The sequence below is a fragment of the Emys orbicularis genome, chromosome 2, assembly GCF_028017835.1.
Source record: "Emys orbicularis isolate rEmyOrb1 chromosome 2, rEmyOrb1.hap1, whole genome shotgun sequence".
Taxonomy (NCBI): domain Eukaryota; kingdom Metazoa; phylum Chordata; order Testudines; family Emydidae; genus Emys; species Emys orbicularis.
In genome coordinates, this window is record NC_088684.1 from 43,735,953 (window position 1) to 43,748,653 (window position 12,701).

At 37.2% G+C, this 12,701-nt stretch overlaps 1 protein-coding gene across 1 annotated transcript in view; it reads left to right on the forward strand.

Annotated features, from left to right (window-relative positions):
• The window catches only part of RAD54B (RAD54 homolog B), a 114,516-nt gene that overhangs the window by 1,047 nt on the left and 100,768 nt on the right, over positions 1-12,701 (forward strand). Inside the window, 2 exon segments of the mRNA XM_065399320.1 lie at positions 4,019-4,172; positions 5,141-5,321. Of these exon segments, the coding sequence (XP_065255392.1) occupies positions 4,035-4,172; positions 5,141-5,321 (319 nt within the window). The 5' untranslated portion in view covers positions 4,019-4,034.

Consider the following 12,701-nt stretch of genomic DNA (forward strand, 5'->3'; position numbering starts at 1 on the left):
TATATAAATTGAAATTAAAGTAATGCACCAGTCTTGAACCCCTAATACAAGCAATAAGAAATAGTGCTGCTATCAAAGACATCAGTCTCAGGCATATTTATCTACTTGTTTCTGTTCCTGAACAGTCCATACCTATTACTTTTGATTAAAACCTTTGGTAAAGTTTTGTCAAAATCTCAGATTCTCCTGATTTGTTGCGGTAGAATCTTTTAAAACTGCACTGACCCTGAAGTCAATGGATTTCATTTAAAATTAAGTATCTGGATATCTTTTAGACATCTAATGTGCATACCATGTATAACGCAAACTTTCCAGATTAATTTGCACTATTTCACAAGGTGATAGCTGGAAGTTACTGACAGTTAGGTGGGTAGATCAAGTTAGGTCAGTGCACTCCAAATTGCATTGTATTTTGTACCTATTTTGGATGTTTCTGATTATTATTCCTATACAAAGATTTAACCTGATGTTATTAGGGTAGGGAAGGTGAGCCATCTGCTGTCTGAGATTGCTATATAAACATCTCGAACATGGTGTCTGCTCCCTTCATGATATTAAAAAATACAAACAAACTGGGCAGTGCAATAGTATAAGGGCCATTCTTGCATGAAATTTAAGACTCCGCTCCCATGAACATTTAGGTAAATGCTTAACTTTATACATGTGACTAGTATAACCGACTACAACAAAACCACTCACATTCTTTCCTGATTTATAAATTTGCAATACAATAGTAACGAATGCCTGTAAAGGCGGGTAACATTGCAAGCCATCTTTCAGACAAACCCTGGAGAAAATGCACTTAGCTACCTGTACTCTGGTCCTGCCCCAAAATATCCAGTGTTGTTTGCTTGTTATACATCTTAGTGGCTTCCTTTTGTCTAGTACTCCAAAGTCCTATGATAATTTGTATTTTGAGAATTCTCCAAAAGAGAGATCCAGATGTTAATGCTGCTCTTGTTAGCTGTTTCTTACAGTCAGTTGCAGGAGAAGGACCCGTTCCAACATGGGAATTTTTCTAACAGGCCTGGAACCTTATGTATCTGTACAGATCTGCTCAGTTGTATTCTAAAAATTCATATGTATTTGTACATATAGGGTATTCTTTCACTGATTGCTTTAGTAAAAGTAGGAGTATGTACATTGAGAAAAAGTGAGCTAGTGTAAAATTATTCTCTTGCTTTTTATATTTTTCTCTGTGTTCTTTACATTATGCTTTGCAATATACAATAATACACTGTATACAATATATATAATGTAATATTACAATAGCACCCAAAATGTCCTATGGGCTGTACAGATATATAATATACTCCTGGGGAATTCTGTGCCAAAAAATTAAAAATTCTGCACATAATATTTTAAAATTTTACATGTTTTATTTGTCAAAATAACACAATATACTCACACCAGTTTCAATTATTTTGGTAATTTATTTCAAAATACCTGTCAGCAAGTATATCTGTAACAATACAGACAACAAAAAAGATTCAGGAAATGTTTTTTGACAAATAAATTCCTTACTAGGCGTATTAATAAAGAACTTTGAGTAATAATTCATTTAAACTATAATATAGAAACGTATTTTCCCGCACCCCTCAGAAGTAGTGGAAAGGCTTGTGGGAGAAAGGGGTAATGGAGGAACTGAGGGAGAGGGAAGTAATTGCTGGAAAGAAGCCTGGGAGTGAACATGTAGGTTGTTGGATGTAGGTGAGAGAAGTATGAAACAGGTTTTTTTGGGGGGGGAGGAGGCGGGCATTGTTAGGGACTTGGGGAGCCTCCCCCATGCAGACCCTGGCTGACCCCTTGCCTCTCTCATTCAGTCAGGCATATCTGCCCCTGTCCCCATGTGTCTATGCACCTCCTGTCTCCATATATATCTCTGCCCCCACACTCAGCTGCCCCTCCTCTCCCCATCCCCATATGTCCTTGCACCCCCTCCACTCTGTCCCCATGTGCCCCTGCACACTCACTTAGCCACCCCCTTTCCTCATCCTCATGTGGCCCAGCACCCCCACTCAGCCCCTGCCCCAGTCTGTCCTCCCACTAGCCCTTTGTCTGTGCCCCCCATATTTCATGCCTCCTCACCTGGCCTTACAGGCAGGGCGCTGTGAGGAAGGCAGCCTCTTCTCCCTATCCATAGGGGTCTGCTCCAGCATGGGAGCAGTTGCCCTCTGTTCTGGCACAACAGCATCCCCTCGTGGGTGAAAGGCATAACTGCAGTGCCTCTCTGGCAGAATGTATTTTCTGAAGAAAAAAAAAAAGATTTTGCTGGGGACATGAATTCTGCACATGCACAGTGGCACAGAATTCCCCCAGAAGTAATAGTAAAGGACATCCTTGCCCAGAGTTTACAATTTAAAAGAAGACTGGTCCTAAGAAAACATATATAATATGTGAAGTATAACCCTTGTAACTTGTAATAATGTTGACTGGTATCATTTTATTTGCTGTAAAAATAGTACATTTTAAAAAAATGCAGTCAACCTAAATCTTTCCATAGATGCATTAAGATACCTGCATGAGAGCCTGTTAAAGATTCTTAAGTTTAACAGCAGCAAAGGAACTGATATTGAATTATTATAAATACAAGAAAGGTAGCCACTGGTTGCATCAACAGAGCCATAAGAAGAGGCTTGCAAATCTTGAATATGATCAGGGAAAAGCAAAGATATCCCTTAAAATAAGAGTGGTTCCTAGTACAACCACACTGAAAGTGACTAACATACAGGGTGAAATCAAATGGTGATCATTCTTCCATTCAGGTGTAGCTCTGCCAGTAGCTTCATACATGCACTCTGTTTGACTAGTTAGGTAAAACACAATTATAAAACAGTCATTGATGCTAAGCATTTTTGTATCTAAATCTTTTAAGAAGTATTTTTTCTTAACAGTTGCCTCTTAATTGCTTTTGTGTGAATGTTCTTAGAAGGGTTGCTGCGCAGCTAGTAGACCACTAGAGTGCAAAATAGTGCAGAAAAAGATTTGTGCCACTGGAGTATACAGTAGTTACCAATACTGTCTGTGTCCTGTTCCCAAAAGGACAGAGATGTTTGTCACATGGAGACCTACTAAGCTTTGACTGTATTCTTGGTCAATATCTGTCATGTAATTAGAACAAATAATTCTGGAAACCCAATTATAAAATAATCTCAGAAAATTAAACAAAACTTTAACCCATACATTGTGTCCCTGTACTGCCACATAACATTTTTATAGTAAAAACACATTATCATCTTCAAGTTCAGTTGCCATAGATGGAAGTATACTGTATCAGAATGACTTCTTGGAGTATATTATAGTCTTGAGTTCATCTGCGTGGACAATGACCTTTGATCTTTGGAAAGCAACTAGCACACTGTGGGTTCTACTAGAAATAAAGGATACAGAGTAATTGTCCGGATTGTAACAGTGCATATAGAGCTGAGACTATACCCAGCTCTATTCCCATCTTGATATGGGGAGTTTACACAACCAGCTTAATTTATTATTAAAGGCAGAATTCTAATCTCAGATGCGCATCTTGAACATTCAGTACTCTGTTTATGAGTACAGTAATGGATTTTCAAGATTAGCTGTGAAGGGCACAAGAGAAGTTTCCATTTCCAAATGTCTGTCTTTATTAGTCCATGTACAGTTTGTAGAAAAGTAATTTGTATAGTGTTCATCCCTAAAGTACCTCTTGCTCTTGAGAAGTGCATCATTAACTTCTTAGGTGAAAGTGGAAATGTTAATGACTGAATCCTACAGTGTGGATTAGCAAAGATACAGTTTACTATTTCCATTTCTCTGTTTTTAATTATGGTAGTTGCATGTCTTGTTTGAACATCTTACATCAGTTTCGTACATATAGTATGTTAAACCTGAGAACTAAAATTGCTCTTGGAAATGATCTGAGATACAGACTGTGATAGATACTTTAATTTTTAAGATGTGCATGTAGAGTAGTAATATTCTGAAATATTTCTGCCGTTAATGGTTCTCACCACAAAAAACTTCTGTACCTGCTGTTTTTCAGACTGGCAGAAGTAAATATGAGGCGATCAGCAGCTCCAAGTCAATGTCTAGGGAATTCAGCTAAAAAGCCAAGGTTTATACCTCCAGGAAAAAATAACACAATCTGTCTGAAGAAAGAAAATGAACAGCTGGTCCCAGAAATTAAGTTGACTGAGGTAAAAAGAAAAATGGGATGGGGAAACATTTAGCTATGCAGCACCACAACTAAAATATGCCAACAATAATTAGTTCTTACTCATGCAAGTAGTTGTCATGCTGAATTGCACCTTATTCCTCAAGTAGTCCCATTACTACTCAAACTTCACCATTGAAGTAAAAGTGCTACTCACTTTTTACTCATATTATCAGAATTCAGCATATATATAAGTCTTACTGTAGCCAATGCATGGGTTGCAGAGTTGGCCTGTACTTCACTGAGAGATTGAACTGTAAAATGTTTTGAATGTCCTGGCAAAAGCATTTCAGAAAATAAGGTCCTTTCTTAAGATGGGTAATTCAAAAATGTCAATATACTGAGTCACAGTGTGGCGACAAGACAGCAAAACCTCTGATATAGAAAGAAGTTCAGTATGTCATCATTTTAGTATATCTTTAATTTTAAGGCTTCTGTTGAATAAAATTCATAAATAGGAGTTGCTGCTTTTGCGGATGGCCATTTATATTAAAAGCACATTTATTTATTTGCATGTGTCAGTGTGTATACACACAAATATACACAGTAGAGGCTTGATTTTTCCATCCTTATGCATGAATAGTACCTTACTTCTCAGTTGGTACCACTGAAAATCTATGGGACTATTCAGTGTAAGTAAAGGGTGGTGGAATTTGGACTAGAGTGACTTGCAAACTTACCATAGAGAAGGAATGATTAATCCTGACCTGTATAACCAAACTTCAAAATTGCAGAGAGCTACTAAAGTTTGGATGTGGGTAGTACCTAATTATTGTCATAAAATGGCAACAGGAGAAATTTAGATTTTAATATTTTTGTAAAGTGTGAGCTGGTATTTTCTGTAATACATTTAAATATGGAAAAGAACTATACATCTTTCAAGGAAAAGCAGATTTTTCACTTTTGCACTAAGGGTTGGGAAAATGCTATCCTGAATTTCTGTTTTTGTAGGTAGAAGAGAAACAGCAGAGCGGCTCTGGGCATATAAGAGCTCTTTCTAGAATATGTGGTATAAATATAAATTCTACACGGGCTGTGGAATCTCTTGGAGAAATAAGCTCCATGGAAAAGTGTAATGGAGAAAAAGAGTGTGAGGCTGCTGGAATGAAAAAAGTAAATAGAACTAAAGCAGGTAAGAGAGTCCACTTTTTTTAAAGTTGCTGTGATATAATTTGGAAGTATTTGAAAAACATAAGGCTGATTTGTTACTCATTGACATGACATGAATGTTGCATAAATGCTTAAAGTCTTGTAGTGGTAGCATTATCTCCTGTATTACTACAAAAAAAAAAAAAAGTTAAAGTTGCTCAAATCCACTGCTTTCCTCAACCCCTCCCTTTTATTGGGTGGGGGAACTAAAAGAAAGTGGTGAGATTCTTGGAAACCAGCTGTTGGTACCACCTTTCTAAATCCTAATCTAAACTAAAAAGTTAGGTCAACCTAGCTGCATCGCTCAGGGATGTTCAAAGTCCACACCCCTGAGCAACATGGTTAAGCCAATGTAACCCCTGGTGTAGACAACACTAGGTTGACCAAAGAATTCTTCTGTTGACTTAGCTACCGCCTCTTGGGGAGGTGGATAACCTATGCTGATGGGAGAACCCCTCCTGTTGGCGTAGGTAGTGTCTACACTGAAGCCCTACAATGCTGCCGCTGTGCTGGTGTAGTGTTTCAAGTATAAACAAGCCCTAACACTTTTTGTTTTCTGTTAAGTTACTATTTTTATTTTTTCTGACTTAATTTAATGATTAATAATAACTTATTATTTTAAGTGTAGTGTGTTTAATTGGGCCTGACGTTAAAAAAAATTCCACAACTGTTTATAATTTAAACTACAATTTGTGACTCTTTATAACCATTGGAATTGTAATCAAGTCTTTGTTTAACAAAATGATGTCCAACCTTATTATAAAATGTGACTGATGTGATGGTTTAACATTTTTGCTTACATTTTTACAGAACTTCATAATATATGTTGGTGCATATGATCACTTGACTTCTTTGGAGCTGTTGTTAGGGGCTTCTTTCAGTACTTTGTTTTTTGAGTCTTTACCTGAAGTGTCTTGTAATGATAGCAAGGAACTGTGAAATGGTGGTTAGAAATTATTGTTTTGTCCTCATGGATTATGGTGACCTAGGCTTTCACAATAAAATCACAAACCTCGGTTTGTTTGAAAGGGACTTCTCAACTTTTTAAGACCCTCACATTTACCTGTCTTACACGTTAACGCCTGTTCCTTCTGATGCTTATAATTTAAATACAAATTTTAAAGTGTTTGTGTGTGGTAGGAAGAGTGGCCAGAGAACAACTTTTTTTTGGTTTTGAGTAATTTATGGTCTTCTATGATGTAAGTGCATGTTCAGTGTTTGTGTTCTCTGGGTCCATTAAATTGCACACTGGCAGATGCTTCAAAATGATATTCTTGTGGAGGAACCTCTGTCAGCAGACTCCCCCACAAAAATTGCTATAGAAGTGAAAGATTCCCACTGGAAGTCATAGTGCTAAAGGGAGAATACTGCTGGCATAGATTTTCTGTGAAGATCCATGTTAGTACTTCTGAAATAGAGTTTTGAATAGAGGGACGTAGTGTTTCCTAATGGATAGAGCACTGGACTAAAACTCAGGACACTGGGTTCTTCTTCCCAGCTTGCCTGCTGGGTGACATTGGACAAGTCACTTCATCTCTTGTGTCTCAGTTTCTCCTTTTGTAAAATGGATACTGACCTTCTTTGTAAAGCACTGATGAAAAGCACTATATAAGAAGAGCTTTATTTTGTTGTTGTTATAAATACTGCTTAAAGTAATCACTATTACTGGGATACAAGCACCAGCTTCTGCTAGCATATCCCTGGATCCAGACTTTGTTTTCAGTATCCTGTATTTTCCAAGGTACCCAAATAAGTCCTACCAGTTGTACCATTTCATCTGCTACTCAGCACAACTAGTGCAACAATTATGTAAATGATGTAAACCATAAACTTCAGTCAGAGCATGAAACTTAATAATCAATTTTATTTTGTTAAAGCTGCTGCTATTATGAAACTTAAAAATAATAGAAACCAGTCATGAAAATCAGATTCCATAGATTTTTTTTTTTTTTTTACTGTAATGAATTGTATATGAATTTTCTAACCAAGTGGTAAAATCAGTTTGGTTTGGTTAAAGGGATATTATCATGATGATGTAATTTAATTTTTATTAGTAAAAGCTGGGTTTTTTAGATGATTAAAACAATTTAACAAATCTTAATTTCTTCTACCATATTTGTTACCTACATATCATTCAGTGTGGACAATGAAGCTGGATTAGTAAGTTTTCACTTTTTGTTTCTTCTGTACTGGCACAATGCTGCTGTGTTTTTAGGTTTCAAACACAGCAGGAGACTGTGCAAATAAATGCCTCAATTTCCATTGAAATTCTTATGAAGCACCTGTAGACGTTGAAACAATTGAGTTCATTTGGATGGTCATTCTGATACCTCTCCCAGAGAATGCTCTGCATTCAATCTTCTAAAACCTGAAAATTGACATTCCAGCTGCACATTTTCATTGTGTCCCTTTTCTGGAACATATACAATTGTATTAGATAGCATCTATGTAAAAACTGTACTCATATCTAACATAAAAGAACTCTTGCCTTGCTAGCTTTAGTTTAGACTGAAAATATAATTTTTACTGATTAAAACCATGCATGTTCTCAGACACACAACCCTGAAGAATTTTTGCATTGAATTTTAGTATTTTAGATGCAGATTGACAAAAAGGTCCTATTACACAACAAGCCATTTAAGTATAATTATGACTAGTGAAAAATACGATGCTCCTTCAAAAATACATAGTTTTGGAGGATACTTTTTTTAATCATTACTTTTGTTGGAAAATCAGTCTCTTTTGAAGTGGCAAAGTGTGGTAGTGTAACTTGGTGGGCTTTTTTGTATTCAGAACATAGGACATGATTTGTTGGCCTCTAAGTTAGCTTGCATAATAACAAAGCATGGGGACTAGTTGTTAAAATGTGCTACCAGCACATTTTGAAAACTTAGAACAATGTTACTAGTGAGTGAATACATTTGGTCCTGTGATTTCCTACATAACAGGACCTCTGAGCACTATCTTAGTATAAATAAGTGCTACTTCTAAATCAATCCAAAGGAGGTAGCAGGAGTGGGCAGTTCTTAATGAAGAAGGGAAAGGATGGTTTTGCAGTCCAAGCCTTGGACTGGAACTTGGGAACTCTGTTCAGTTCCTGATTTTTGCCACAGGCTTCATATATGACTATGGGCAAATCATTTACCTGTGCCTCAATTCTCATCAGCAAAATGAGGTGATAATACTTCTGTATTTTAGAGGGGCTTTGTAGGGGGGTAAGTGCCATGAAGAGACTAAGGGCATGTCTACACGTACAGTGCTGCAGCAGCACAGCTCTACTGATACATAATAATAAAACCACATCCGCAAATGGCAGAAGCTAAGTCAAATAGAGAAGCTCTGTGCACATGAGCGCTTATGTTGGTGTAACTTATGTCACTCAAGGGGGTGGTTTATTCACACCCCTGAGTGACATAAGTTATGCCGACCTAGGCTGTAGTGTAGACCTAGCCTAAATAAATCTTATTTGTTAGAACTCTTCCCACCCATTTGTATATGGGAAACCTTACCCTTTATTCCTTTGTTTGATGTCCTGAGAGAGTGATGTGCTCTCTCTCTCCTTTTATCTGGAAACATTCTGTCTTTTTATTACTGTTATTTTTTGGTGAAGACTGGGTGAGGTTTCTGTCTTCTCTTTTATTTATTTATTTGGCTTTTCCTTTTTCCTGCATTTCAAAGTTTGCATGCTCTTTGGAAGTAGTATACATTGAGAATTCCTGGGGGCCATGCCAAATATACTTTCATTGCTAACCTGACTACCATGGCAGCAGAGAGAAGAGAAAATTGATTTGTAGAACTGGTATCTGACACTACAGCTCTCTTCCTATGAACTGCTCCAGCAGCCAGCTGCTTTGGGGCAGCTGTGCAAATAGAAGGTGGCTTTTAAGAAGAAGGCCTCCAGCCAGATCACATTTACATTGGAGAAGTGGAGGGAAGACAGCGAGGCGGGGTGTGGGGAATCCAGTAGTTTATTTAACCTTGCCCTTATTACTCTTCTTCCTTGCCTCCAGACTAGTCTAGTGTCCTCACATTGGGCAACAGTGTTCTTATGCAAGAAGTTTGGATAATTAAAAAAAAAAAAAATTAAATAAGTTTGAAAAAAGTGTGATATATCTCCCAGTATGAAAATTCTTAAGAGTGCTGAGTTCAGAAGCTATCAGGGAGAATCTAGTTGTGCTTGATAAATCTTTCTGCCTTCTCCTAATTGCCTGTCAAGTTTCACTTGTAAACAGTGTGACAGTAGCTTGCATTTGGAGTGTCAGTGGATATACAATAGTGTCTTTAGGCAATTGTGAAAAGCAACATTCTTAATCTTGAAGAAAGAATCATAAAACTAATTGTTTCTATCAGTCTGAATTGAACAGTACATTTAACTGAATATTTTTGATCATTTTTTCATGGAATTTCTTCAGTTGTATTCAGCTGAAAAACTGAAGTGAGTCAAACAATTTTTTTTTATTATTCTCAAGAGTGTGCTAGGGGGACTTATTCAAATCACTGTGCTGTGAGAAATTTAAATTTAAATCAGGCTTTCAGTTTAATAAATACAAATCACATGAATCAAAAACACAAGCATATCTTAAACTTGTTTACTGCTATTTTTAATGGAAGCTTTAAAAGAAAACTTGAAATATAACAATAGGACAAAACATAACTGGACATTCAGAAGATTCAATATCTGAACCTCAGATGAAGGAAGATATTTCATTTTTTCTTTTTATAATGATTTACTGCTTTTTAATTTTATAAAGTAATTTGTAAAACATACATTTATAAACTAAGTATTACTGTACTGTAAATTCAGTGTGAGACTAGAATGATTACAACATACAATCTCCAGGGTAAATCTTGACAAATATATTCAGTACAATAAAAATAACATGGAAAGAGCAGGGAAAAGTGAAACCCAAATAGTTATTCAAAATTAAGAAAAAAAATTGGTAAATAAGTTGTTCTTTTCTCACAATGGAGTATGTCAAATTTATTCTAGTGATCAGGAAAAATATACTCCTTGCCGTACTCCGAATACCCCCCAAACCTTGTGAAAGTTAGCAGCACAAAAGGCTGCATCTTGCACTCTAGCACTTGTAAATTCAGGTTTAAGCATATCTAACTTTCTCTGACATACCTGTGCATGTAGCGAAAAGTCAGGAAATATGGATGTGGTAGCCCAAATATCCAGGGTGGATTTGATTTAAATCATGATTTAAATCACTAGTCAGGAAGACTCGATTTAATCATGGATTTCTACATAAAAGTGCATTATTGTTGGTTGTTATAACCTTAATACATATTTTTCACAGCTCAGAGATAGATGTAGGTTTCATTTTTAGAAGGTATACAGTATACATTTTTTAATAGTGATTTATTTTGGAAACTTTTCAGATTAGTTTTACAGCTGTATCAGAAAATGAATGATTGGTTATTTCATTTACCAAAGGTAATTGAAGCAGATATTTATGAAGTGATTGGGAGGTGAACTATCTCCAATTCAACAGGTTAATCATTAATATTTGGAGGATTTTCTTGCCATGCTGTATTAGGAGGAGAACATCACCAGACAGACATTTAAATTGTTTTATTTAACTAAAACAACAACGTTATGTATTCTGGATTTTTTTCTTCAACAGCAAACCTATAATATTTTAACAAAACAATCATATGAATTTTTGAATTTAGTTAAACATTCAAGTTTTTTTAAATCAGGTTTGTTTTTGTTAAAATTGTTTAACTAAAATAGTTAAATGAAATATTAAAAAAAAAAATTAAATCGACTATGGCAGCCAGGTCAACATGAGAAACTTAAAATATTGGCTTTTGCAGCTAACTCGGTCGTCTTCACCCTCATTTTCCTGTTTGTTCATAATCTGGAAAAGAAAAACAAGCTTTCCTGCTTTTTCAGGTCCCAAACGATTTCTCAATTTGGAATGAATTAGTCCAAAGGAAGAAAATATTCTTTCTACACCGTCAGAAGAAGCTCCTGCTGTTAAAAGTGAGATTATCACTTCAACAGTCTCTGAATCCAAGTACTTAAGTCAGGGGTCTCAAAGTCCTGGCCCACGGGCCATCTGCAGCCCGGGAACCTCCTCACTGCAGCCTGCGGAAACTTTTTAAAAAGTTCTTTCATCCGACCCTCATGGCTGCCGGCTTGGGAGGGGGGGGCAGGAGCGACCGATGCTGCCGACTGTCTGCTCCAGGTGCCGCCCCCGCAACTCCCATTGGCTGGGGGAGAGGGACAGAGGTACTATCACTAGTTGCCGGGCAGAGTCAGCCATGGAGGCAGCATCACTAGTCGCTGGGCAGTCAGCCGGGGTGGCATGAGGCCAAGGGAGAGAGGGAAAAGGGTGGGAAACAGGCTGGGAGGTGGTGTGAACACCATCTTCAGTGACATTATTGGCCTGCTGGGAGGATTTGAGGACTGGCACTGGCCCTAAGGTAAATTGAGTTTGAGACCCCTGGCTTAAGTGATTTCCACCAGTTCACTGGTGTGACTTTCTTTAAAACATCATCAGCAAACATATATTTCTTGAATGGTTCTTATTTCCAAACTGGGTCTCTTGTATGGCCTGCTGCCATTATAGGTTTTCTCTTCTAGTGAGAGAATGGAATGGTAAATCTCAAATCAATGAAGGCTACACTTAGAAAGACCTCAAGACTTCTGGAATATGCTGCTCAAACAGTTCCACTTTTTTTTTCTACTGCCTGTCCCTCCCTTCTCACATTTATCTCCAGACTTCTCCTTGTCCAGATCTATTCTGCCCCCAACTATCTTCTATTCATTGAACTTTTTGAAACTTTGCACTTTTAGAGAGAGGCAAGGGATTGACTCTGTGTACACAAATTTGCAGAGGGACAGTAGGGTTGAGGTCTGTTATTTCTCACCTCTATAAATTAATTAATTATTTATTTAAAATAATTTTTGCTGTTAACAAGCATGTTCTCTCTGGAGTGCTCCCAGTTCCACGCAGAGGGCCAGTTAGACAGGCAGAACTGCAGAGTCTCAATGCGTGGCTGAGATGATGGTGTAGGGAGGAGGGGTTTAGATTTATTAGAAACTGGGGAAACTTTTGGGAAAGGGGGAGCCTATACAGGAAGGCTGGGCTCCACCTAAACCAAAATGGAACCAGATTGCTGGCACTTAACATTAAAAAGGTCATAGAGCAGTTTTTAAACTAAGGGCTGGGGGAAAGTCGACAGGTGCGGAGGAGCACATGGTTTGGACATCCATTAGGGGAGGATTTATTAATAGAGAATCTCTATGTCCTAGTGAAGACGAGAGGATGGAAAATGATAAAATACAGGCAGGGTCTGATCAGAAACAGTCAAATAAAAAAGAGTCCCATTCAGTTACATGGTGTAATGG